We start from the raw sequence: 26,337 nt of genomic DNA, 5'->3' as shown, positions 1-26,337 counted from the left end.
AGTTATGGACCAACCCCATAAGGAAAGTCAACCAGAAATTCCTGAAAAGTTGACAGTTAACAAGACTGGTCCAAAACAGCTATTAAATGCAGTTATTGGCCCAAATCAACCACTCGATCAGAAAGAATGACAATTTTTAGATTTAACTGATATATTCTTTCACAAAATACTATCTTAAACATTTAAAATTTATCTATTCTGCTTTTACATATCGAGAAAAACAGCGATGTGACAGACTTTCTTGAAATGCGAATCTCCCGAGATTTCACGGTCATACGACGTTATATCTATTTTTAGTAACATGCCATGTGCTCAAGTGTTTTCAAATTCAGAATGACATTTCCCGGTATTTAAGATTATTCTGGCTTGTTTTGTAAACAAATTGTAGTGTAAATACAAACTCAAAGTAAATATTATTTAAAACTACCTGATTCACACTGAAATCAGTCTTATAATCCACCAGACGTAAGTTGGTTTTCACAAATAATATATTTCAAAAAACCAAAGTAATGTTTACAATTTCAGCAAAAAATGTCAAGGTCGATCCGAAAGTATCCAAATGAAAACTAGTCACATGACAAAGCGACAATGGTGTCAAAATTGTGAATTTTAGACTGATGAGTTATTTTAGTCTATTGTAAGATGCCTTTGAAACATTTGAACCTTAAACTATTCCCCGATGCAGTTATTTATATTCATTCACCAATATATGTAGAAATGTATCCAAGAAAATGAGCTTTCTTTGATTTATATCGTGACATTAATATGTTTTGACTCTGGTTGACTTTCGATACGGGGTTGGCTTCAGCGTACAGGTATGTCAATACTATATAAACTGTACGCTGAAGTTTCTTTAGCTAAACGTTTACCTGTCTAAAGCACAAACTTAATACAGTGCTTTCCACAGGATTTTTGTCAGGCGCCCTGGGGCTGATAGGGGTGGTTCGGGACGGGTGTCCCCTCTCGATGTTGATTTAAAAAAAAAATTAAAGTGTCAATTCACGTTCTGTGGTGCGTTATAACTCAAAGAAAAACAGCTTCAAAAGACGTCATTTGGTGCGCTATGACTCTTCAAGAAAATCCCCCAGTCATTTAAAAATATATAATTTTTTATATTGTTTGATTGTTTTAACACTTTCCAGTACAGATAGTAAAATCCCGACTCGAACGATTCCCCAATACATCCGTTTCAACCCGACTCTATTACTGTATACTTACTACTATTCAAGTTTCTATTAATTACCCGATAAGCCCGTTTATCCTGTTTTTATAAATCACTTTCTGGTAAATATTTACGATAAAAGCTCTCAATTATTTCTTTAACACAAACATTGCCATATTCTATAGTATCAAATAAATTTTAAGTGACTATTTATAGATTTGATGAAATATTGCCTCTGAACATGCGTCAATCCCCTGATATGTTGTGTGCTTGTTAAAACAATACACGCAAGCTTTATATGCAAATGACGCGACGTTGTACATGCTGCATAATTTTCGTGATCTTTTTAATTGAGAAAAAGATTCAACACAAAATAAATCATGTGCACTGCTTATTTAAAGCAAGAATATTTTAACGTTGTGGTAACATTTACATTCGGAAGTGTGTTTCGGATTAAAAACGCGTTAACATGGACTTACGGGAATGGGTTTCGGATTACAAATTATTCCCATTTGAGATTTCAACAAATATTAACAGTTGCGTTATGAATTCAACGATAATTTGTTTAAACACTTTACGAGTCAAAAAAATGTTTTGACGGAATTATGCATGAAATTCAGGTTGTCCACAAGGATTACGGCCGGTTGCCATCATCAGTCTTCTAAGTATTGATTATCGGACGAAACATTTACAAGTGTGCGTAATTAATTCAACGAAAATTTGTTAAAGCGCATTACGTGTCGAATAAATGTCAGAAAAACGAGGTGAATCAGTTCTATAAATGGACATGATGAAATATACATGTACTGGAATTAAATTGTTATCGCATAATTGTAACCGGGAGTTATATGCACAACTTACTCGCTATAAGTAATTAATTGTTTACCACTTGCAATTAATTTCTCGTATTAATTATGAGTCATATGTAACACTTGTTTACAGTAAAAAGGTGTGATGATGATGCCCGAAACCGTCTTTAATGTACTGTTCTAGTTACCGGTTTTATATTGCGTAAATGGTACAACTTCTTGCTAATCAAGCTGCGATAAGCTCTTACTTTGTGCCCGACGTCAAGCAATAATAATAGTTGATAGTTAACCACGCCCTCATAAGCATTCGCGTAACCGATTGGACGATGTACATCACAGTTTGACGACTGGAAAGTTACCTGATACATCCTTGTCAGCATTTAAATGACTGTGTAATGTGGCTAGAATAATTGATATGCGCGTATCAGTGGATTATCAGTGGATTATCCATTACCCCATGTGGTGTTTATGGCGATTATTTGTGAAAGTAGGTACCGAGTGCTCTTTTAAAACAGGGAATATTGAAACATTGATAGAGAAACCTTGATTTTTTTTTTACAATCTCCACTTTCTTTTACTGAAAAATACACTGATCGGAAAATTTCAAGCGCCCCTGGGACTCTGATATCGAAATTCAAGCGATCCGGCTAGGGATCGTTAAATGGCCTGTGGAAAACCCTGGAAAATATTTGCTTTTTATTAACATTATTATTCTTTTTACGCTTTATCCACCATATTGGGAACTGTTGTAATGTTGCCGAAAAAAGTGTCGCTATCAGTTAGGTTGCAGTACACCAATCTTTAGCACATCATGATATTTTATTTACCCTTAAGTCGATAACGATGTCAACAGTTGTCGAATATTTACACTGTTCGAAATTTCAAAATGAAAATGTCCACAAGAATAGTGTGTTGAATTATCGTCATGTTTTTTAGGTTGCATGTAAAGTGTATTCTTCGCTTTCCTTAATTGGTAACGATCAACATCTGTTTAGGGATGCACACAAAATCTGTGCGCAAAACTGTGATTGTGTTTATGAAGGGGTGCATATGGACTCCCAGAGCCGCCATAGAAAAAATTATCAAAGGCTCTGGGAGTACGTTTATATGGACTAGGGATTTGCAGGCTGATTTAGGTTCAGCTAATTATGTATACTATAATATAGTATTAGTTTTTGTGAGTATTAATAGTAATAATAATTTACTGCTACTGACGCCTAACTTCTGTTTGAAGATTTACTGTGATGAATGTGACAAGGCATTCAAAGTCTAATAAAATGTATATAGTCGAGATACAAGTCTCTAGTGAGAAATGATATTAGAAATTATTTCTCAAATACCTTTCAATGTTTTATCACTTAGCATTAAATAATTGTGTATGTCATCATGTTTCTATGTAAGGCTACTTTTATAGGTATTTAATATTTTAAAGGGACCTTTTCATGTTTTGGTTAATTGACTAAATTAAAAAAAATGTTTTAGATTTGCAAATTGTCATTTTAGTTATGATATTTTTAAGGAAACAGTAATACTGAAAATTTCACATGCTCTAAAATATCCATTATTATTATAGGCATCTTTTGACGAATTAAAAACATTAAAATTATAAAGCGTTGCAACGCGAAACCATTGAATAACTTGGAGAGTTCTGTTGTTGACTTGTCATTATATTTTGTGACACTACCAGGAATACTTATATAAAGTATAAAGTATTACTCATTGTATGAGCACCGATGACCCAGTGGTCTTAGCGTTAGACTTTTAATTCAGGGTTAGTGGTTCAAGCCCAGTTGAGGGTTATTTTTTTCTTTCTTTAATTTTACTTTAAATTTTTACGGGAGCTTTTTAGATCCAATGTTTAAATGTATCAATATAAAACATTATATGACAGACTTTAATACATGCCAAAATCTTTGAAAAGGTCTCTTTAATACACCAGAATCAGAGATTTTCATTTATAACTATTTACTTTCAGACTGCTAACAAAATACAACAAAAAATGATCATAGAAGAAATTGAGAAACTCAAAGAATGGCTCACCAACTCATTGGCACCAATGTAAGTACTTTTTATCATACCAAGTTCACCAACTGGGGACAACATATTTGGAATAAGTCATTTCCTTAGAGTTTAGAGTTGATTTAACCTGAATTGCAAATACTATGTTACCATAACAGCTGTACAATTGCATAATTGTCTTTGCAAATGTTCCTGCATTTCAAAATTATTGTTTAGTATAAGGTGGATATCATCAATCTGAATGAGTGTACTAAATGTTTCTCGTTGTAGATGCGAGGCTGATCCAGGTGCCCTTGCCAAGTATGTGGTAGCTCTTGTTAAGAAGGATAAACCTCGCGATGAACTCAAGGATTGCTGCCTGGGACAGTTGGAAGTCTTTTTACAAACAAGTAAGTCCATGAATTTGTGGTTACAGTTTTGATCTTACAAAACAAACAGGAAAATGAATAATTGTAACTGTATGTCTATTATTATACTAACTTTAATAGTGGTATTAAAAGTGCTATATTGTCTATTTATGACTGTTTGGTTTCCCAATTACTGTCCAGATTTGGATATTGTAACCTTCTATGTTCAACATTCAAGATAGTTACCTCTAAACTCTTAGGCAATTTCTGGAAAACGCTTCTGCCTAATAAAACTAAAAATTACCTTCTATGCTTGTATCATTTTATGGCAACAAACATGCTCAACAGACTGCTTAGTTTCAAGAGATGCTATTAATCTAGTGTATGTTTGTATTTTTTTAATTAAAAGTCTTTATTTCAAGAATGGTACTGATTAAGCTCTTAGAATAAATCTTCATTGTTTTAGAATTTAGTAAAACCAAAATCAGTTGTTGGTTTTTGATAATATGGGTCCTGGTTCTTTAAAACAGACACAGAGAACTTTGTGGAGAGCTTGTTTGAAGTGCTTGACAGTAAGTCCTACATTCCCATTGCCACTGAGACGACCCCAACCCAGGACGAGATCAGTCCCACTGACCCAGACCATGTGGCGACTCCTGAGATTACCGGCCGGGCTGAACTTCCAGACTCAGGGCTCCCAACTTCCGAGCACCAGGTGTCGTCTACGTCCAAGTCTGAGATCGTCCGGCAGGATGAGGTACGGTGTAGGTGTTGTGACCGCTTGCATCCTTTTAGGGGGCCTGAGTTATGCTGGTTTTTGTTGTTGTTTATGTTATGTGCCTAGTGAAATAAAGACTTAATAAATAAATGGAATAAAATAACATGATTAGATTGTCAGAATGGTGTATGTGATGCCATTATTATTATCAAAACAAGAAAAAAAAGAAAACTTTGTTTGACAGGTATTTTTATGCCCCCAGTAGGGTGGCATATAGCAGTTGAACTGTCCGTCGGACAGTATGTCAGTATGTGTGTATGTCAGTCTGTCCGTCCGTCCGGAAAAAACTTTAACGTTGGCCATAACTTTTTCACTATTGAAGATAGCAACTTGATATTTGGCATGCATGTGTATCTCATGGAGCTGAACAGTTTGAGTGGTTAAAGGTGAAGTTCAAGGTCATCTTTCAAGGTCAAATGTCAAATATATGGCGTCTGTCCGTCCGAAAACTTTTAACATTGGCCATAACTTTTTCAATATTGAAGATAGCAACTTGATAATTGGCATGCATGTGCATCTCTTGCAGCAGCACATTTTGAGTGGTGAAAGGTGAAGGTCAAGGTCATCATTCAAGGTCAAATGTCTAATATATGGCGTCTGTCCGTCCGTCCAAAAACTTTAAAATTGGCCATAACTTTTTCACTATTGACGATAGCAACTTGATATTTGGCATGCATGTGTATCTCATGGAGCTGAACATTTTGAGTGGTCAAAGGTCAAGATCATCCTTCAAGGTCACATGTCAAATATATGCCGTCTGTCCGTCCGAAAACTTTAACATTGGCCATAACTGTTTCAATATTGAAGATTGCAACTTGATTTTTGGCATGCATGTGTATCTCATGAAGCTGCACATTTTGAGTGGTGGAAAGTCGAGGTCATCCTTCAAGGTCCAAAAAAAGAATTCAAACGGCATTCTCATGAAGCTGCACATTTTGAGTGGTGGAAGTTCAAAGTCAAGGTCATCCTTCAAGGTCAAAGGTCAAAAAAAAAATGCCCCCTTTCGAAGATCGGACTGTCCGTCTTTCCGTCAGACTTTGTGTTTAGGTTTTGAAAAATGCTCATAACTTCTATGTCCCTTGATATAAAGCCTTCATATTTGGTATGCATGTGTATATGGACAAGGCCTTTCCATACGCACAAAAATTTTGACCCCTGTGACCTTGAACTTGAACTTAGGGTCTGCGTTCAGGTTTCAAAATCTGCGTTTAGGTTTCGAAAAATGCTCATATCTTCTATGTTCCTTGAGATGAAGCCTTCATATTTAGTATGCATGTGTATATGGACAAGGCCTTTCCATACACACACAAATTTTGACTCCTGTGACCTTGAACTTAGGGTCTGCGTTTAGGTTTCAAAATCTGCGTTAAAGTTTCGAAAAATGCTCATAACTTCTATGTCCCTTGAGATATAACCTTTATATTTGGTATGCATGTGTATATGGACAAGGCCTTTCCATACGCACAAACATTTTGACCCCTGTGACCTTGAACTTGGGGTCTGCGTTGAGGTTTAGAAATCTGCGTTTAGGTTTTGAAAAATGCTATAACTTCTATCAAATGATATCCGGATGAAAACTCAAGAATGCTTACGCCTAGGATCATGAAACTTCATAGGAACATAGAATATGACTGGCAGATGATCCCTATTGATTTTCTGGTTACTAGGTCAAAGGTCAAGGTCACAGTGACTCAAAACAGTAAAATGGTTTCCAGATGATAACTCAAGAATGCTTAGGCCTAGAATCATGAAACTTCATAGGTACATTGATAATGACTGGCAGATGACCCCATTTGATTTTCAGATCACTAGGTCAAAGGTCACTGTGACAGTGACAGTGTAAAATGGTTTCCGAATGATAACTCAAGAATGCTTACGCCTAGGATCATGAAACTTCAAACGTACATTAATCATGACTGGCAGATGACCCCTATTAATTTTCAGGTCACTAGGTTAAAGGTCAAGGTCAAAGTAACAAAAAACGTATTCACACAATGGCTGCCACTACAACTGACAGCCCATATGGGGGGCATGCATGTTTTATAAACAGCCCTTGTTTTTTTCAAAGCGGCTTTCTCATGAAGCTGCAAATTTTGAGTGGTGGAAGTTCAAGGTCAAGGTCATCCTTCAAGGTCAAAGGTCAAAAAAAATCAAAGCGGCGCAATAGGAGCATTGTAATTCTGACGAACACATCTCTTGTTAGAAATAATCTTGCTATCTGTTGGACACCAGATATTTGCATATATCAGATTGCATATAGATATTTACTTAAAAGTCTGTTATATTATGTAGCATATCTTCCTGTTTATTGATTCATTGGTAAACATAAATATGTCATTCTTACCAGGAACTTAAAGAAGCTTTCCCAATTGGTGAGAAAAGGCGCAGATCACGCTCAAGGAGTAGGTCATTGTCGCCAAGAGGCTCACAGTCAAGAGAGTATGTACAACACATAATATTGTTATGCTGGTTATAGAAATACTTCGTAATTCAAAAAATTAAAATGTGTGTGGTGGAGATCTCTTAATGTGCTTTTTGACGGTTTCAAGAGATTATGACATGTACCATTTGTTTATCAACATTTGGGATTTGTAATGGTTAACAAAATATGTGGTCATTTTTTTTTTTAATTTAAGTTTAAAAATCTTCTGATATCATGTGTTAATCACAATGTCAAGAGCAAATGTACATCATTTACTCATCCATTGTTCTTAACAAAAGTTATCAAAAATATATCATAATATGTAAGTAACTTCAAAATCAAAATTTCTGTAGATTTTCAGCTACATTATCAAGTGTCTGTGACTGTGTTTTTGTTTTCCAGGCGTAAATTTGATGAAAGGCGACTGGGTTACAGTAGAGCCTACCAGCCACGCCGGCGATCAACAAGCCCCAGAGGCCCCCAAAACAGAGGCCCAAGGCCACGTTCGCCATACAGGAGAAGGTCCCCCTATAGACCAATAAGACGTTCTAGTCGCAGCCCTCTGCCCAGGGGTCGAGGGAGGGGTAGATCGAGGTCACGCAGCTGGTCTCGCTCCCCTAGAAGGTCACCAAGGTTGTCCAGAAGTAGGTCTCGGTCACCTGGAGGCAGATTTAAATCTAGGTCAAGGTCACCAGGTGGAAGATTCAGGTCACGGTCACCAAGACGTGCGAGGTCACCACGAGGTCGTTCCCCTCTCCGGCATTCTGTGTCTCCAAGATTCCGGTCACGGTCACCAAGAGTTCGGTCACCGGGCAGAAGTCTTTCTGCTTCACCGAGACGGTCTAGATCAGTTTCACCACTCAGAAAAGGTTACAATGATTTTATTATGTTTAACACCAAAGTAGTGATGTAAGAAAAGATATCAGTCAGTGAGATACGTCTTAACATCACTCTTTCTGGCGAAACAATTTTTAATGTGAAAGAAAAAGATTATAGTATATAATTAGAAATGAAAAATGTGCTGATTCATTTTTGGAATTATACCTGTAACATTAGCAAGCAAAATGAAATTTTTTCTGTTCTTCGTATTATGATCGGTGTGTTATAACCTAAATTAAACCAGTCTTGGCATTAATTTTTTTTAGGCACTAGCCCGGTCGGGCTACCAGCTTGGAAATATCACTAGCCCGAATCAATTTTAACTAGCCGGAATTAAAATTATAATTCTGTTACATTTGTAGCTATGTTTGTATTTAAGAAACATAGAACAATGAAGATTAAACAAATAAACACTTGATTATGTTTTTATTCATAGTTGTTGATTGGCAAAAAATTTAACACAAGGTCTCTAGACATCTCCATTCCATCATGGACATTGTCTGAATCACCAACATCCAGGTCTGACATGTCAGGTATGCTCTTAAAGGCGGCCTGAAAAAAATAATGTTATAACATGATACAAATGTTCCACACAAATATTTGAATAAAGTACATGCACTGTCAAACTAACAACAATACCATTACCTGTGCATTAGAAGAACAAGACGGCAACTTTTCTGCCGCAACTTCTGAGTCTTTTTAATCTTAAACGACATTTGTAGCAGTAGTACCATTGCCTAAGCCTTATCTGGTTTGTCGCCGACTGTACCAGCATCTCAAATACAGTATGGTACACATTTAAATTTACTGTCAGTATTTGTTCCTCGACATACAGACTTTATCTGTTAAAACTATAATTGTAAGTTAATGCATGATATTTAGTTGCATGTTTTTTCCCATAATGTACGAAATGCTCTTACCAGCCAGTAAGCAATGCAGGCTCAGAATCAAATTCCTTAATACTTGGACTCGTTGGAGACATCAAAACGAAGACAAGACTGATAATTTTTCCATTACAGTTGGAATTTTTGTTTCCTTGACTGTTAATTTGTTTTTTGCTAACTTCATTCTCATTTCGGGGTTGATGTTTGTGCATTGCGCCCTCAAAAAAACGAAGAAAAGACATTAAAATAACTTAATCGCAGCGAGTTCTCCACCCACTAATAATAATAGATAAAGCGTCTCGCGAGATCGACTTACAACACTGTTTGGTAAGCGTCTAATCAATGAGTGCTCAACGGAAATAATCGATGCAGTTATTCATAAGCGTCTACATGAAGCTTTTTTGGATAGTTATTAGGTTCGGACACAAAAAAGCACTCGACCGATCGGGCTACCGGCTTGGAATTTTCACTCGACCGACGCAAAAATCAATCGACTCGGTCGAGTGGGTTACGTCCAAGACTGACAAACGTCTTTCCTCTAATTATAATTCTTTCAAAAAACTTTAGAATTCATTATTAGAAACTTCCATGTGTCTGTCAAACTACTGATCAATGATTCTATTTGGTACAGTTTGCGACAGAGTGCTGACAGCAGAGGTCCTACTTATTAGAAACTTCCATATGTCTGTAAAACTACTTATCAGTGATTTCTATGTGGTACAGTGCATCTACAGAGAGCTGACAGCAGAGGTCCTACTTATGAGAAACGTCCATATGTCTGTAAAACTACTAATCAGTGATTTTTATGTGGTACAGTGCGTCGACAGAGTGCTGACAGCAGAGGTCCTACCCCCACACAGGAGAATGGTTTGCTGGACAGTGCAGCGGGTCCCCCTGATCCTCAGAGCTCTATCTCGGTGGTATCGCACGGTACAGCTCGGTATGGGGAACCATTGGCCAAGGGTCTAACCCGCTGCAGAGACTATGACGGTAATAGTGATGGTGGTTGTGATATCAGCCATTTGTGTCTCAATATGTTTGTTTGCCAGGATGATATCTCAAGGGTCCTGAAAATTATAATTTGTGTATTTTTTTTTACAAAAAAGGGCAAATTATTAATGCTTTGAAAGTTTGCTTCCGGAAGTTGTAACTATATATTGCTGAATACAGCGTAACTAAGTACCCATAAATTGTAAACACAATTTTTTACAATAATTCAGAGCATTTTCAAAGATAGTACCAGTATGGATGCTTATCGCATCGTTATGCTACCTTCCTCATTACAGAGAAGGGGTTCTGTGTCCGCGGTGACCTGTGTCCATTTGACCATGGTTCAGATCCAGTGATTGTGGAGAGCGTTGCTCAGTACCCGCCCCCCGGTCCTCCACCCATGATGGGGGGCCCACCTCCTCCCCCGGGCCACATCAACGTGGGACTCCCACCCCCGGGCTTCTTTACTAACAGACCTCCAGTACCGCATATACATGTCAGGCCTGGTAGGTGGCTTCAAGTTCATAATTATCCCCGCCCAAAGAAAATCGGAGGGGATACGGTAATTGGTCCTGTCTGTCTGTGCGTTCGTCTTTCCGTCCGAAACTTTGTCCTGAGCATAACTCCAAATCTAACTCTATCTACCTTAGTTTTTTAATATTCTCCCCTTTTATATAATTTCAAAGTAAATTTTTGTCCGGAGCATAACTCTAAATCTACTGAAGAGATTTACTTGAAACTTGAAATATAAACAAATGGCAACTAGGAGAAGTGCAGTGACCAAGAACCATAACTTTATCTACCTTAGTTTTTTAATTATTTCCCCTTTTATATAATTTCAAAGTACATTTTTGTCGGGAGCATAACTCTAATACTACTGAAGGGATTTACTTGAAACTTTAAATATAAACAGATGGAAAGTAGGAGAAGTGCAGTGACTAAGAACCATAACTCTACCTACCTTAGTTTTTTAATTATCTCCCTTTATTCAATATCAAAGTAATTTTTTGTCCGGAGCATGATTTACTTGAAACTTGAATTATAAGCAGATGGTAAGTTGGAGAATTGCAGTAACTAAGAACCATAACTCTATCTACCTTAGTTTTTTAATTATCTCCCTTTAGTTAATTTCAAGGTAAATTTTTGTTTGGAGCATAACTCTAACTCTACTTTAGGGATTTACTTGAAACTAGAAATCTACAGCATAATTCCAACACTATATAACTAATTGATCCTTGAAATATAAATACTCATGTAGATGACACAGCTGCCATGTTTTACAAATATTATTCTACTCTCTTAAACAAATGTTGTCATACAAGCAAACACATTTAGGCGGGGATTAGGCACTACTATGACAAGCTCTTGTTTCTATTGTTGTTTTATTTTTTGATCACCTGAGACTCATGCTCATAGTGTTGTGCTAATGGTGAGCTTTTGTGATCACCTTTTACCGTTGTTCATTTTGCAACATCAACATTTGCCTTGTGAACACTCTAGAGGCCACATGTATTGGCTGTATGAAATTTGGTCAGAACATCTGTTCCAATTATATCAGAGCTTGTAACTTGCGACATGGAATCAAAAACTTGGTCATTCCATCAAATTTTCTTTAAAATAGGTCAAAACATTTATCTCAGTGCTATCTCAGCCATTTGAAAGTGGGTCATGTGGTATAAAAACCTTGGTAAAATAAAAGAAAAACTTGTGATCACCTAGGGTGGCATATTTATTCCCCAATCTTCGTGAAACTTGGTGAGGTTATTTGTCCCAAAGATATGTCGGGTGAGTTTGAAACTGGTGTATGCAGGATCAGCAAACTAGGTCGTGAGGTCAAGCAATGGGAAAGGCTTTGGAAAACACATCAGAGACCATGTTAATTGTTCAATCTTCATGAAATTTCCTTTGAACATTTGTTCTAATGATTCTCGGAAGATTGATATGTGTTTCCTTGCTATTGAAAAACATGACGCCATGGTGCGTTCAATTATGGTTATGTGGCTGTAGTTAAACAATTTTTACACTCTAAAAGTCGCACTTCTTTCAGACTCATAGTGGAACTTGCTGAGAACAATAAGAAACCATGAGAGCACTACCTTCTTAGAACAAATTAGGTCCTTGTGGTCTCACGTGAGTGCCTTAAGGCCATCGGAATTCTTGTTTTTATGTTCCCCCACCACTGAAGTGGGGGACATATTGTTTTTGCCCTGTCTGTTGGTTTGTAATGTTTTGTTTGTTTGCGTCAAACTTTAACATTTGACATAACTTTTGCAATATTGAAGATAGCAACTTGATATTTGGCATGCATGTGTATCATGGAGCTGCACATTTTGAGTGGTGAAAGGTCAAGGTCATCCTTCAAGGGCAAAGGTCAAATATATGGGTCAAAATCGCTCATTTAATATACAATTTTGCAATATTGAAGATAGCAACTTGATATTTGGCATGCATGTGTATCTCATAGTGCTGCACATTTTGAGTGGTGAAAGGTCAAGGTCATTCTTCAAGGTCAAAGGTCAAATATTTGGCTTAAAAGCGGCGCAGTATGGGGACATTGTGTTTCTGACAAACACATCTCTTGTTTTAAGGTTATATAATTAACAATACTATTAATTGGTAAACAAGATTATATTTTTAAAAGGTGAAAACTAGTTTTCATTGCTTTCTGAATTGAATTTGTATTTTGTGTTTATTTATTGAGTTGCTTGGTGTCTAAATCAAATTATTTCTTGCCTGTACATGTACTTATTCATTTTTCAATTAGCAATTTTTCTAATCATGCAACTTTTTATGATATCAGTGTTCAAAATAAGTTTATTCTTTGATTATTGCTCACGCTTCTTTTCATAACTGGAAATTATGTTTGTGTAACAACTGATAATGACCTATGCTGTTTGATAAATCAGATACTCATATTAACCTACTGTAACTCATAGCTGATAACGTCCTGTTACTTATTTATTGTGTTACTTTCTTGTGCTAGATTTCTATCAAGAGCCCTATAATCCAGAAGCCCCTGCCATCTCCCGCCCTGTCCCCCCTCCGTACTGGCCCGGGGCCCCAGACGTTATCCCCCCGTTCATGAAGAACATGCCACCCCCACCTATCCAGCGTACCGACGAACAGCAGCGACTACCAGTCCATGCTCGACTGGGCAACAGGGAACTCATTAATCTCACTGTGAAACGAGAGGTCAAAGGTATCAGCACGTTGCATTTGCATGTCATCATTTTATCTATTTGTGACATTTTAGGAGCATTTAATTTATGCACTTATTTCATTGTAATTATGGCTTTACATCAAACCTTGTGAAGAATTGTATTTTAAATTTACAAGAATGATGTTCCAAAGAAATGTTTTACTCACTAAATTGTATTTTTATAATGCAAAATGTTTGTCAGACACTTTTTATGCCCCCGAAGGAGGACATATAGTGATCACACTGTCCGTCTGTCAGTCACACTTTGCGCTTAGGTTTCGCAAAATGCTCATAACTTCTAAGTCGCTACAGATGTAACATTCATATTTGGTATGCATGTGTATATGGACAAGACCTTTTCATACGCACACAAATTTTGACCCCTTTGACCTTACCCTTGAACTTAGGGTTCGCGTTTAGGTTTCGAAAAATGCGTTTAGGTTTCAAAAAATGCTCATAACTTCTATCAAATCGTTTAGCGGGGGCATATGTCATCCTATGGAGACAGCTCTTGTGTGGATTACAGTTGATTGAATGTTCATGGATGCGCTCCCATTGGAATTCAAATTTTGGAACCATATAAATTAATGCCGAACAGTCAATTAAATGACAGTACATAAGCACCGAAATACTGTTTAAATGGTGTTACAATTAAAACCAATTTCTTCCTTAACATTGACAGAAGAGGAGGAGGAAGAGGAGGTACCCAGCTCTTCTACAAGGACTGTGATTGCCCCTAAGGAGGAGCCCCTGCAGATTGTTAGCTCCGCCCAGCCCCATCCCCCTGGCATCACGGCCCCACCCCTTGCCCTCCCAGCCCCTGGGGTCATGCAGTCACACGCTGGCTTCACCCAGCAAAACCGATTTCATCCGTACCAGCGATTTCCAGGACCGAGGAAGCCATTTGACTTCAATAGGGTTGGAGGTGAGATGAAACTTTGGTCTTTCTTTTGTAACTTTTATTTCGAGTATAAATATGCTTAGATACAATTATAACCAGAAACACAAAATGTATAAATTTCAGAATACAGGGATATTTATTTTTTTTGCCTTATTGGATTAAGTACCGGAACAGGCCAAATTGGAAAAAGTAAGTATGAACAATCCTGAAATAGGGAGAGTTTGTGACGTTAAATCTTGGATTTGAGCATTATGAATATTTTAGTTTGAATTGTAATTGTATATAGTAATGATGTATTCAATATAAAAAAAATATGTACAAAGACAGCTATGAAATTATTTTCTTGTAGCGTATTACATAGTTACCTCCATTTGAAATTGTTGGTAAAACTGCTAAGGTGTGATGTGAAGACCAATTTACTGTATAAGATGTTATATAAAGATCAACTTTTAAGCCATGCCATGTTTCAGGTTATCGCCGGCCAGACCAGACAAACTGTACACTAGAAGTGCGAAAGATACCAAAGGAGTTCAACAATATTGCTAAGCTCAATGAGCATTTTGCAAGATTTGGAACTCTCACCAATATACAGGTATGTTAAGTTGATCAGTGGCTTTTAGACCATGAGTGCTGACAGGATCCATTTAAAAAATGGTCATCATTAAATAGCTAACCCAGATTCTTTAATATTGGCAAGGGTGGCATATAGCAGTTGAACTGTCCGTCTGTCTGTCAGTCTGTGTGTCCATCCAAAAACTTAAACATTGGTCATAACTTTTGCAATATTGAAGATAGCAACTTTATATTTGGCATGCATGTGTATCTCATGAAGCTGCACATTTTGAGTGGTAAAAGGTCAAGGTCATCCTTCAAGGTCAAGTCATAAAATACAATCCAAGGGAAGTAATAAGCTTTAAAAGGAAGATAATTTCTAAACCTGTGAAATGATATATTGAAATTTTATTTCAAAGCGGCGCAATAGGGGGCAATATGTTTCTGATAAACACCTCTCTTGTTCTTAATGTGTATTGTACACAAAATTTGTTGCACTAACATAAAAAAGCATTGATTTGGAGGGCCATGCATTTTCAATATTTTTAGAATATTCATGATGTACTGTCTGGTTTTACAATTTCAGTAGTTGCCTGGTAATACAATGTATTCTGTTACAGGTGATGTTTGAGGGCGACCCTGAAGCTGCCTTGGTCTCCTATAGCAACAACGTGGAGGCTCTGGCCTGCTACAAGTGCAGCGAACCCGTGTTCAACAACAGATTCATCAAGGTGTTCTGGCACCAGAAGAAAGACAATTCTAGTCAGGTAACGTAAATCAGTCATGACTAAAGGGACATGATTTGTAGTAAGTCGTTTTATGGCGTAGTAAATGAAGTTTTACTTAATTGCATTTAAACAAAACATGGTTTTCTATGTTATCAGAAATGTTGAGTTAGCTGTATTCCATAGTGTGGAACTATAGCTAAGTGCCTCTCTATTTGGTGTTATTAGTCCCCTACCGGTTTCACCGGAGGGGACTTATGGTTTGCGCTCTGTCTGTCTGTTAGTCTGTCAGTCTGTCCGTCACACATTTCTGGATCCTGCGTCAAAAAATCTGGTTGCTATAGCAACAAATAGACGAGAAATACTGCTGAAAATGGTGGTTTTGTGGATCCTGCGATAACTTTTAAAGTTCTTAATATTTTTTCATGAAACTTGAAACATGGATAGATGGCAATATGGACATTATGCATGTCATTTCATTTTGTTCCTACGTCAAAAATTCTGGTTGCTATGGCAACAAATATAAAAAAAATCTGGAATTTCTGACAATGGTGGAGCCGGTAGGGGACTTATATTGCTTGTCAATAGTCTTGTTTTGTAAATGTCATTTAAAGATATGATATTGAACATTGTTTTACAGGAACAGTCCCCAGTGTCTACCACGAGTGTGTCCAGTGGCAGTGGGGAGGAGCCAGTGGGGGAGATGAAGCGGCACGTTGTGATACCCCCGCCCTCCAAGATGTCCCTCAACAACAATCTCACCAAGAAATCCACGCCAGATCCTGCAGCACACGGCGCGGAGACTGATACAAAACTGGAAAATGTAGGTTAACTTGACTAAAACAAAATAAACACAATGTCCCCCACCACTTTAGTGGGGGACATATTGTTTGAGCCCTGTCTGTTGGTTGGTTGGTTGGTTTGTTTGTTTGTTTGTTTGTTTGCTCCAACTTTAACATTTTGCCATAACTTTTGTATAATGAAGATAGCAACTTCATATTTGGCATGCATGTGTATCTCATGGAGCTGCCCATGTTGAGTGGTGAAAGGTCAAGGTCATCCTTCAAGGTCAAAGGTCAAATATATAGCTTCAAAGCGGCGCAGTAGGGGACATAGTGTTTCTGACAAACATATATCTTGTTTTTTTTATTATTAAAATGAAAAAAAAAGTGCAACAGTCTGTTGTAAAGTCCGAGAGCTGAACACATGAATACTGTTGCATTTTAATATAGTCTTAACAAATTTACTGTTGTTGGATAATAGTTATATAGTTCACATAACCACTGCAGATTTGCTATTCTAATTGGTGAAAATTGTCCATTCTGTATTTGTAAAGTTTCCCTATCATCATTCACAATGTTTTTTGCTCTATTGTGTGAGGAAAATTAAACAAGATTTTATTTTAAAACTCAACTTAGTGAAAATGTTTGTCCAATATCTACTAATTCGGATTTTAGCATTACCAAAGGTCTGTACTTTCACGTATGTATGAAGTTTCTTCTGTACCCAACAGGATGCAGTGTACACGTCCTCAGTTGGTACAGTGGCCAAGCAGACCCCGTACGTGCCTGCCGCTCTAAAGGCTAAACCTGTGGCCTCCCAGGGGTTTGTGAGTCCTACCGCGGTGGGGGCAGCCAACTTTGTGTCTCGCATGGAGAAGGTCAAACAGATTGAGGCCATGAAAACAGTGGGCTTAAATTGTTGTTATGATTCTTTAACCCTTTCAGTGCGGGAACCGAATTTTGAAGGCCTTTGCAAACAGTTTGGATCCAGATGAGACGCCACAGAACGTGACGTCTCATCAGGATCCAAACTGTTTGATATTCTGATAAAATTCTTTGAAAAAATCGAAGAAAATGCTAATTTTAGAAATTCAGCAGACGACATTTTAGCAGACGACAAATTTCCCAGCATGCAAAGGATTAAATAAAAATTGTTGGTCTTTTATATCAATAATGCATAAAAGGCAAATCATAGATAACTAAATGAACATGCACCGAATTAAGGTGTCCGTAGTTCTTATCTCTTCATTTATTATGCTCCAATTCAAGTCTGATGTGTATTTAGATCACCTGAGCACACAGCAATGATGGTGCTACCATTTGTAGACCAATTTTTAGTAAATGTTTGTAGAACATTTGTTCTAATGATATCTTGACCTAGTTGAAAAATGGTTCCAGTATGCTGAAAATCATGGCCCTAAGGTTTGTTTGTGTTTGTTTTTTGGGGGAGGGGTCCTTAAATGGCTAAGATATGGTATTGACTTAAATTCATTTATTTAAGTTCTAGGAATTCAATATTATATACAGGACCAGTGTCCCACCCAGCTTCACACACATACCTTTTCAAAATTAAGAGTCTAATCAAAGTTTTTTTTAGCTTTTGAATAGGCATTTTTTGGAATCGATCTCTAAATTTTATCTTTACACATATGATTAAGGGCAACAAAATTTGAAAAATTATGCGACATTAATTGCCCATTCTTACCTAGGTACTGTCAGTCTGTCACACTTTTCGTGTCCGCTCTCTAATTCAAATAGTTTTCATCCGACTTTTACCAAACTTGGTCAGAAGTTGTATCTAGAGAATATCTAGGTCAAGTTTGAATATGTGTCATGCCGGGTCAAAAACTAGGTCACATGGTCACTTAGTGCATGTCAAGGATTTAGCATGGTGTCCGCTCTCTAATTGAAGTAGTTTTCATCTGATCTTTACCAAGCTTGGTCAGAAGTTGTATCAAGACAATATGTAGATCAAGTTCGAATATGGGTCATGCCAGGTCAAAAACTAGGTCACGGGGTCACTTAGTGCATTTCAAGGATTTAGTATGGTGTCCGCTCTCTAGTTGAAGTAGTTTTCATCCGATCTTCACCAAATTTGGTCAGAAGTTGTATCTAGACAATATCTAGGTCAAGTTAGAATATGGGTCATGCCGGGTCAAAAACTAGGTCAAGGGGTCACTTAGTGCATTTCAATAACTTCAATCAAAGCTTTTATTGGGGGCATATGTCATCCTATGGAGACAGCTCTTGTTACATTTTCTCTTGTAAGTACAGTCTCCACAAAAGTGCTCCCTCCTTTACTGGCCCTGAGTTATGGAAATCTTTTTATTATACCCTCACAAACGAAGTTTAGGGGGGTATATAAGAGTGAACTTGTCTGTCATTCTGTCTGTCTGTCGGTCGGTCCGTATTAAGTGTCCACTCTCTAATTCATGTTGTTTTCATCCGAACTTCACCACACTTGGTCAGAAGTTGTATCTAGATGATGTGTAGGTCAAGTTCGAACATGGGCCATGCCGGGTCAAAAACTAGGTCACGGGGTCACTTGGTGCATTTAAAACATTGAGCATGGTGTCCGCTGTTTTTTGTGAAGACAACATGCAAAATATTCTGTGTCAATGCGGCATGTGGGGGTATTTGTCACGTCTTTGAAAAAGCTCTAGTTATTATTGGCCAAAACGCAATGTTCAATTTGCCAATCAGATAAAATGATATACTATGCAAAACATTTTCACTGGCCATAAGAGCCAGTGTTGTGTAATTCTTTTATAAAAATTATACATTTTACTGGCTTTGTTCAAGGTCTGACTTATTTCTCTAAAGATTCACATGCATTGCTATAAAAAAAAACTGTTTCCTTAAGGAATGTATTTGTCTTACTTTCTGTTAAGATATTGTTTCTTTGGATATTATTTGTGTGTTACATGTACACTTCAGGAGGCAGCATTGAAGAAGCTTGAATTGGCCAAACATAAACAGGACTTGCTAGAGAAACAGATAGAGCAACAAAAGGTGCAAATTGATTTGATATTATGTTCACCAATTATGTGTTAAAATAGATGTTGAAATATACATTTTGGAATGATATTAGTGCTAGCAATCCAGCCATACTTTTGCCAGATAGTTGATCTTTTGTTTGTATTTATCTCAACATTTTTTTGTTAATTTCAGAAACTGATAACTGCATTGGAAAAGAAAGACCTCACAGATGCAAACAAAAAAACAATTATGGAGGTAAGAACACTTATATATAAAAGTTATCGCGGTCTGTTCATCAGAATGTCTCACTTTTGGTCCTTACAACTGCAAAACTGGATCTTGTTGAAAATTATACTTTGATGAAACGTTGTATTTCTTTTATGACCATGTACTAATTTCTTTAAAACTGCCTGGTAGTTGAAAATTACGATTTGAAAAAAACAACAGCTTGGGGGAGCATTATCTTCAGTTAATTTTTAGCTTGGCTTTTCAGAGAAAACCCGAGGTATTGTCATAACCAGCTCGTGTCGTCTGAAGTCCGCCATCTGTGTCGTGCTTAAACCTTAACATTGGCTCTAAAATCAAAGTGCTTCCACCTACAACTTTGAAACTTCATATGTAGATGCACCTTGATGAGTTCTACATGCCACACCGATTTTGGGGTTACTAGGTCAAAGATCAAGGTCACTGTGTCCTCTAAAAATAAAAAAATAAAAATTCTGACAAGCTTTCATTTATTCAAAACTGCACACGTAGCCGAGCGTGGCACCTGTTTTGCGGTGCTCTTGTTTTTTATACCCCCTTTCGAAGAAAAGGGGGCATATAGTGATCGGACTGTCCGTCTGTCTTTCTGTCCGTCTTTCCGTCGCACTTTGCGTTTAGGTTTCGAAAAATGCTCATAACTTCTATGTCCCTTGAGATATAACCTTCATATTTGGTATGCATGTGTAAATTGACAAGGCCTTTTCATACACACACCAATTTTTACCCCTGTGACCTTGACCTTGAACTTAGGGTCCGCGTTTAGGTTTCGAAATCTGCGTTTAGGTTTAGAAAAATGCTCATAACTTCTATGTCCTTTGAGATATAACCTTCATACATGGTATGCATGTGTATATGGACAAGGCCTTTCCATACGCACACAAAATTTTACCCCTGTGACCTTGACCTTGAACTTTCGGTTTGCGTTTAGGTTTAGAAATCTTCGTTTAGGTTTCAAAAAATGCTCATAACTTCTATGTCCCTTGAGATTTAACCTTCATATTTGGTATGCATGTGTATATGGACAAGGCCTTTCCATACGCACACCAAATTTTACCCCTGTGACCTTGACCTTAGGGTCTGCGTTTAGGTTTCGAAATCTTCGTTTAGGTTTCAAAAAATGCTCATAACTTCTATGTCCCTTGAGATAAAACCTTCATATTTGGTATGCATGTGTATATGAACAAGGCCTTTTTATACGCACACAAATTTTGACCCCTGTGACCTTGAACTTAGGGTCCGCGTTTAGGTTTCGAAATCTGCGTTTAGGTTTAGAAAAATGCTCATAACTTCTATGTCCCTTGAGATATAACCTTCATATTTGGTATGCATGTGTATATGGACAAGGCCTTTTCATACCAGGGTTTTTTATCTGATTTTGGGGAAAGGGCCTGGCCTTTTTTTAGGAGAAAAAAATCGCGCAAAATGCAGGATTTTGGGGGGAAAAAATGACACGAAACGCTGGATTTGGGGGAAAATAAGGAAAGTCTTAAATAATCAATTCAACATATTTTGCTGTTTTTAAAACAAAATCAAGGCAACAGATAATTTAATTATGCAATATGTTATATCTTCTACACTGGATCAGGTTAACTTATGTATTTAAAGTTTAAAAAAAAAAATATAAAAAAAAAAAAAAATTTTTTTTTAGGGGAAAAAAATGAAGTCTGGGGGAAAATTTACCTGCTGAGGGGAAAAAAAATCTGAGGAGAAAGGGCCGATTTTCGATGGGTCCCAAAGAAGGAAAAAAAGCCCTGCATACGCACAAAAAATTTTACCCCTGTGACCTTGACCTTGAACTTGCGGTCCGCGTTTAGGTTTCGAAATCTTCGTTTAGGTTTCAAAAAATGCTCATAACTTCTATGTCCCTTGAGATATAACCTTCATATTTGGTATGCATGTGTATATGGACAGGCCTTTCCATACGCACTCAAAATTTAACCCCTGTGACCTTGACCTTGAACTTAGGGTCCGTGTTTAGGTTTTGAAATCTTCGTTTAGGTTTCAAAAAATGCTCATAACTTCTATGTCCCTTGAGATATAACCTTCATATTTGGTATGCATGTGTATATGGACAAGGCCTTTCCATACGCACACAAATTTTGACCCCTGTGACCTTGAACTTAGGGTTCGCGTTTAGGTTTCGAAATCTTCGTTTAGGTTTAGAAAAATGCTCATAACTTCTATGTCCCTTGAGATATTACCTTCATATTTGGTATGCATGTGTATATGGACAAGGCCTTTCCATACGCACACAATTTTTGACCCCTGTGACCTTGACATTGAAGATAGGGTCCGCGTTTAGGTTTCGAAATCTGCGTTTAGGTTTCAAAAAATGCTCATAACTTCTATGTCCCTTGAGATATAACCTTCATATTTGGTATGCATGTGTTTATGGACAAGGCCTTTCCATACACACACAAATTTTGACCCCTGTGACCTTGACCTTGAACTTAGGGTCCGCGTTTAGGTTTCGAAATGTGCGTTTAAGCGATCCTATGGTGACAGCTCTTGTTTAGTCATCCTTTTGTAAATAACCATCATCCAAGTTTACAAATTTACTAAAATGTGGGTTTTTTTTATGTACCACATTGCTGCAAAATAGTTTGATGTGTTAAAAAATGGTTTCCACTCTATGGTTATAAAAAAATCCCTTTATTTTAAATCAATTGAAAAAATAGTAGGTTTTAGCTTTGTTTGCATACACACAACATTTATGAAAAGAAATGCATTAAAACTGACTTCATTCCACAGGTATATCCAAAATGCTGTACATTTGTCCTGCAGACCATAAAAACCTTAACAAACATTAGGGGAGCAATTCCTTATGATTATTGCTATTATCAATTTTCAGTGATGCTCATGTACATAAATGATATCCAGATTTAATTACGATTTCATTGCACAGAGTTATCCAAAATGCCCCACATTTTCTCTGCAGACCCTGAAAACGTTAACAAACAGCATAGACAAGCTGCGCGTGGAGCTGGGCGGGACGCTGGCCCTTGTGAAGTCCCCTGAGCAGGCCAAGCGAGAGATCCTTGACGTGGAGCTCGAACTGATGACCAAGTCATCCAGCGGTGAGGACACGGCCCAGCTCAAGAGAAAGCTGGAGGAGCTCACACAAGTGGTATGTGTTCAGAGCTCACACAAGTGGTATGTGTTCAGGAGGAGCTCACACAAGTGGTATGTCTTCAGAGGGCCAGTTAGATGAGTTGTGAGACTCCTGCGAAAATAGGGCTAAACACATTTGGGTAAAGTGTCGTCCCAGATTAGTCTGTGCAGTCCAAACAGGCTTATAGGGGAAGTCACTTTTCGCTTGAATTTGATTTTTGCTAAGAAGAGACTTCCTTTAAATAAAAAATGCCTTTTAAAGCTTAATTAACTGACATGTTAAAATATAACAAATGCGATGATTTCTTACAGTTCAAAGAATTGAGTCATCGGATGACTTTAGATTTGAAAAAAAATGCGAATTAAATTACATCTAAAAGTCGGAAATATTGACCAATTAAATGACTTTTGCATCTTAAAATATTGACAAGTTGACTTAGTACAACTTTAAAAAATTGATTAGATTTCTTGTTAATGATGTACATTTTGACCAAAAGGATGGCTTGTTACACAAAATACTGGTAAGATTTCTGGTTGTTGTTTTTTTTGCTGCATCTTAAAGTACTTAAAACGATTGATCAACAACAAATGAGATGACATGTTTCTTGTTATAGCAAAAAAAAGACAAATGAGATAACTTGATAAATTGAAGCTTTGATTTCAGATTCCAACAGGTTAAATATTTGAAGATCGAGCTTAAATTGTCAACAGTTAAAACATCATCTAGAGCTCTAACTTTAGACCCAATGTCAACGAACATAGGGTAAAGTGAAGCACTCGTTGTTTGCATAGGGCATAATTGCAAACAAATTCCTCTGTTTCCCAGGCAAACTCCATGGGTTTGATTGGCCGTGGTAGAGGTCGTGGTGCTGTGGCGAGGGGTCGGGCCACCAAGTGGGTGGCCAGTGGAGTGTCTAGTGTGCCCAGCGTGGGGCTACCTGGGAGGGGCAGGGGCCGAGGACTGTTTGGGCGGGGCGCCGTGGCGGTACGCACCCTGGACAGGAGGCCCAAAGTGCTTGAAGTCACTGGCTGGGAGACTGAAGAGAAACAGGAGCTCACAACCCACCTCAATGTAAGCTCAGTTTTGTAATATTGTTATAAGTAGACTGAGTTGTGTGCGAAAACAATGTATGAAGAAAAAAATTGTGTATTTTGTTTTTTGTTATGGTTATCACTACAATTATCTTGAATGCAAATTAATGACATCATTATAACAGCGGTCACATTGACCACAAACATTAAGAAGGCTCTACAATGGTAAATTTGGGGCTAGACTCTACATGTAGTTAAAAGTTTTATATACACCTGCTTGTTACCTTTTCGTAATGCCCATTTATAGAATGTCTATTTATAGTATGAAAGTGCAGGCACACCTGACTTAAGTCCTTTCAAAACTCAAACTCAGGACTAAAGGATTTAACTTAAAAACAAGAGCGAAACTGCAAATGTTGACGTCTTTGTAAATGTAGCTTACCGTAGCCTGAGGTCTTCATTATATTCTGCACACTTTGTACTTTCCCAGAGCCTGCGATCAGTGGAGAAGGTGGAAGTGGGGGAGGAGTCGACATGTGCAATAGTAACCTTCAAAACACGCAGGGATGCAGAAATGGTAAACCACACTTTCAAGCTCTCTACTTTACAAGAGAACATATTTAGCAGAAACATTAAGGCCATGCACTGGTAATTTCAACTGGGCTTTCTTAGACTGGTATATGCTTGTGTGTGATATATTTTGCACTGAAGCAATTAGGGCTTCCCCTGGTTCAAATTTTTCTTTAGAGAAATTTTCCCCACTCTGTGGTCAGTGTGTTGCCATTGGATAATTTGGAAAATGGTAGTGTGAACCCATAGCAATGATATCAGAATCCAGTCTTGAATGGAAAGTTTTCCACTCGTTCTCAGCATATCTTTTATAACTGTTTTACACAATATGTTCACATTCAAAACATGGTCTTGACCAGTAAATGTATCTGTTGCTATATAAGCAATGCTTATATATTGTATATAAACTCTGGCTTATCAAGCCTTGTGTCCATTTATATTTCAGGGCATACTGCATGGCAGCAAGTTCAAGAATAAGACACTGAAGATGGTGTGGCATATTCCCAAGCCTGACTTCTCTCGCAGCATCAGCAGCACTTCTGCGGACACGGATGATCAGGAGGTATGCTTCTCTTTTGAATCGTCTTGAGCACTCGTTTAATGGACCTGGTCGCCATTTGCATATCAGCATTTATTTAACTATATCACATGCAAGAGCTACTACCTTCAGGGTCAAGGCAGTACATTCAAAATCCAAGGACAAAAAAGCTTTATATTAAAACAAGTCAAAATAATACTTGTCCACTAAGTGCATTTCCCATGTATTAAAGTATTTTGAAAAAAAGACATATTAAAATGTTATACACTGAAATGATCAGTTAAATGTGTTATTATTATTATACATGTTTTACAGCTGCTTGTATCATAATGTTATGGGTAGGCACTTATCACCTCTGTATTACTGTTGCTGTTCAAAGTACTTTATCCGTAACAGCTTTTAATTTTGTATTGCATAGAAAGCTTATGGCTTACATTACACACCATTTAAAGTCTATTTTCTGGGTAGAACCTGTACTTTATCTATGTTGGATGTTCCCAGTGTGGGGATCCAACCCAGGATCTAACAATAAGCGATGCAGATCCAACTCCAGATATAAGACTCTTTATGCCACTGCAACCATTAGGGCTGCTTACTTTGCCACTTTCAAAATGAGCAAATGGCTTTACATTTACCCATTTGGCAAAAGAAAAATCTACTTGGCTACCAATTTTTCTTAATAAAAATATAATACAGTAAATTTGGTCAAATACAATTTTGATGGAGGGAGAGTTTTAAATCTTCCCTCAAATTACTCTCTAGCAGAATACACTCTAGTATTTTCTCTAAAAGTACACCCACAAATAACACACTTCGGTTTTTCCCTAAAAGGACACTCACAATGAATACTTTAAGGTATTTTCCCTTAAAGTAAACTCACAAAAATACACTCTGGTCATATTCTCGATTCAAACAGGAGATTGATGAGGAGGCTCTGCTAGGAGGTGGAGACGATGATGAAGATGAGGACAGCAACGAAGACCGCGCCTGGAGGCACCGCACATCACCGTGACAACACTGCTTCCATGGAAACACAAACAGTCATGGGAACAGTTCTTGACAGAAGGATCCAAGTCGACTCTTGCAGCATTGGTGCCATAGGGCTTTGTAGCTGTGCCTGTCTATCGTTTGTGAAGATATTCTGGATTTGCAGAATGATTTACTTGAAATGCAGTGTGTCTCGTTTGTCCTTCCATTTTGCACTGCAGATAATAGTGGTACAAGTCTGATTTATGTTAACAAGACAAAGTCCTGTTTGAATTGTTTAAAATATGTAAGAAATGTTTGGAAACTTTATATGGAGTTTAAGATTTGAAGCTGTGTAAAGGGTAGTAAAATTGGAGTAACAATGTATTGATGTTGAAAAAAAATTAATCTCTATTTTTTGTTGACAT

The 26,337-nt window shown here is 37.4% G+C and overlaps 1 protein-coding gene across 1 annotated transcript in view; it reads left to right on the top strand.

Annotated features, from left to right (window-relative positions):
• The window catches only part of LOC127878752 (uncharacterized), a 60,001-nt gene that overhangs the window by 519 nt on the left and 33,145 nt on the right, over positions 1–26,337 (top strand). Inside the window, exons 2-21 of the mRNA XM_052425279.1 lie at positions 3,947–4,029; positions 4,261–4,379; positions 4,868–5,094; positions 7,463–7,554; positions 7,940–8,406; positions 10,117–10,290; positions 10,587–10,796; positions 13,274–13,489; positions 14,172–14,414; positions 14,861–14,982; positions 15,563–15,709; positions 16,308–16,490; positions 17,181–17,354; positions 19,387–19,461; positions 19,621–19,683; positions 22,631–22,819; positions 23,630–23,875; positions 24,326–24,412; positions 24,851–24,967; positions 25,860–25,951. Of these exons, the coding sequence (XP_052281239.1) occupies positions 3,971–4,029; positions 4,261–4,379; positions 4,868–5,094; positions 7,463–7,554; positions 7,940–8,406; positions 10,117–10,290; positions 10,587–10,796; positions 13,274–13,489; positions 14,172–14,414; positions 14,861–14,982; positions 15,563–15,709; positions 16,308–16,490; positions 17,181–17,354; positions 19,387–19,461; positions 19,621–19,683; positions 22,631–22,819; positions 23,630–23,875; positions 24,326–24,412; positions 24,851–24,967; positions 25,860–25,951 (3,302 nt within the window). The 5' untranslated portion in view covers positions 3,947–3,970. The remainder of the gene's footprint in view (positions 1–3,946; positions 4,030–4,260; positions 4,380–4,867; positions 5,095–7,462; positions 7,555–7,939; positions 8,407–10,116; positions 10,291–10,586; positions 10,797–13,273; positions 13,490–14,171; positions 14,415–14,860; positions 14,983–15,562; positions 15,710–16,307; positions 16,491–17,180; positions 17,355–19,386; positions 19,462–19,620; positions 19,684–22,630; positions 22,820–23,629; positions 23,876–24,325; positions 24,413–24,850; positions 24,968–25,859; positions 25,952–26,337) is intronic.

The sequence above is a fragment of the Dreissena polymorpha genome, chromosome 4 (assembly GCF_020536995.1).
Source record: "Dreissena polymorpha isolate Duluth1 chromosome 4, UMN_Dpol_1.0, whole genome shotgun sequence".
Taxonomy (NCBI): domain Eukaryota; kingdom Metazoa; phylum Mollusca; class Bivalvia; order Myida; family Dreissenidae; genus Dreissena; species Dreissena polymorpha.
This window is presented reverse-complemented; position numbering and strand designations above follow the sequence as displayed.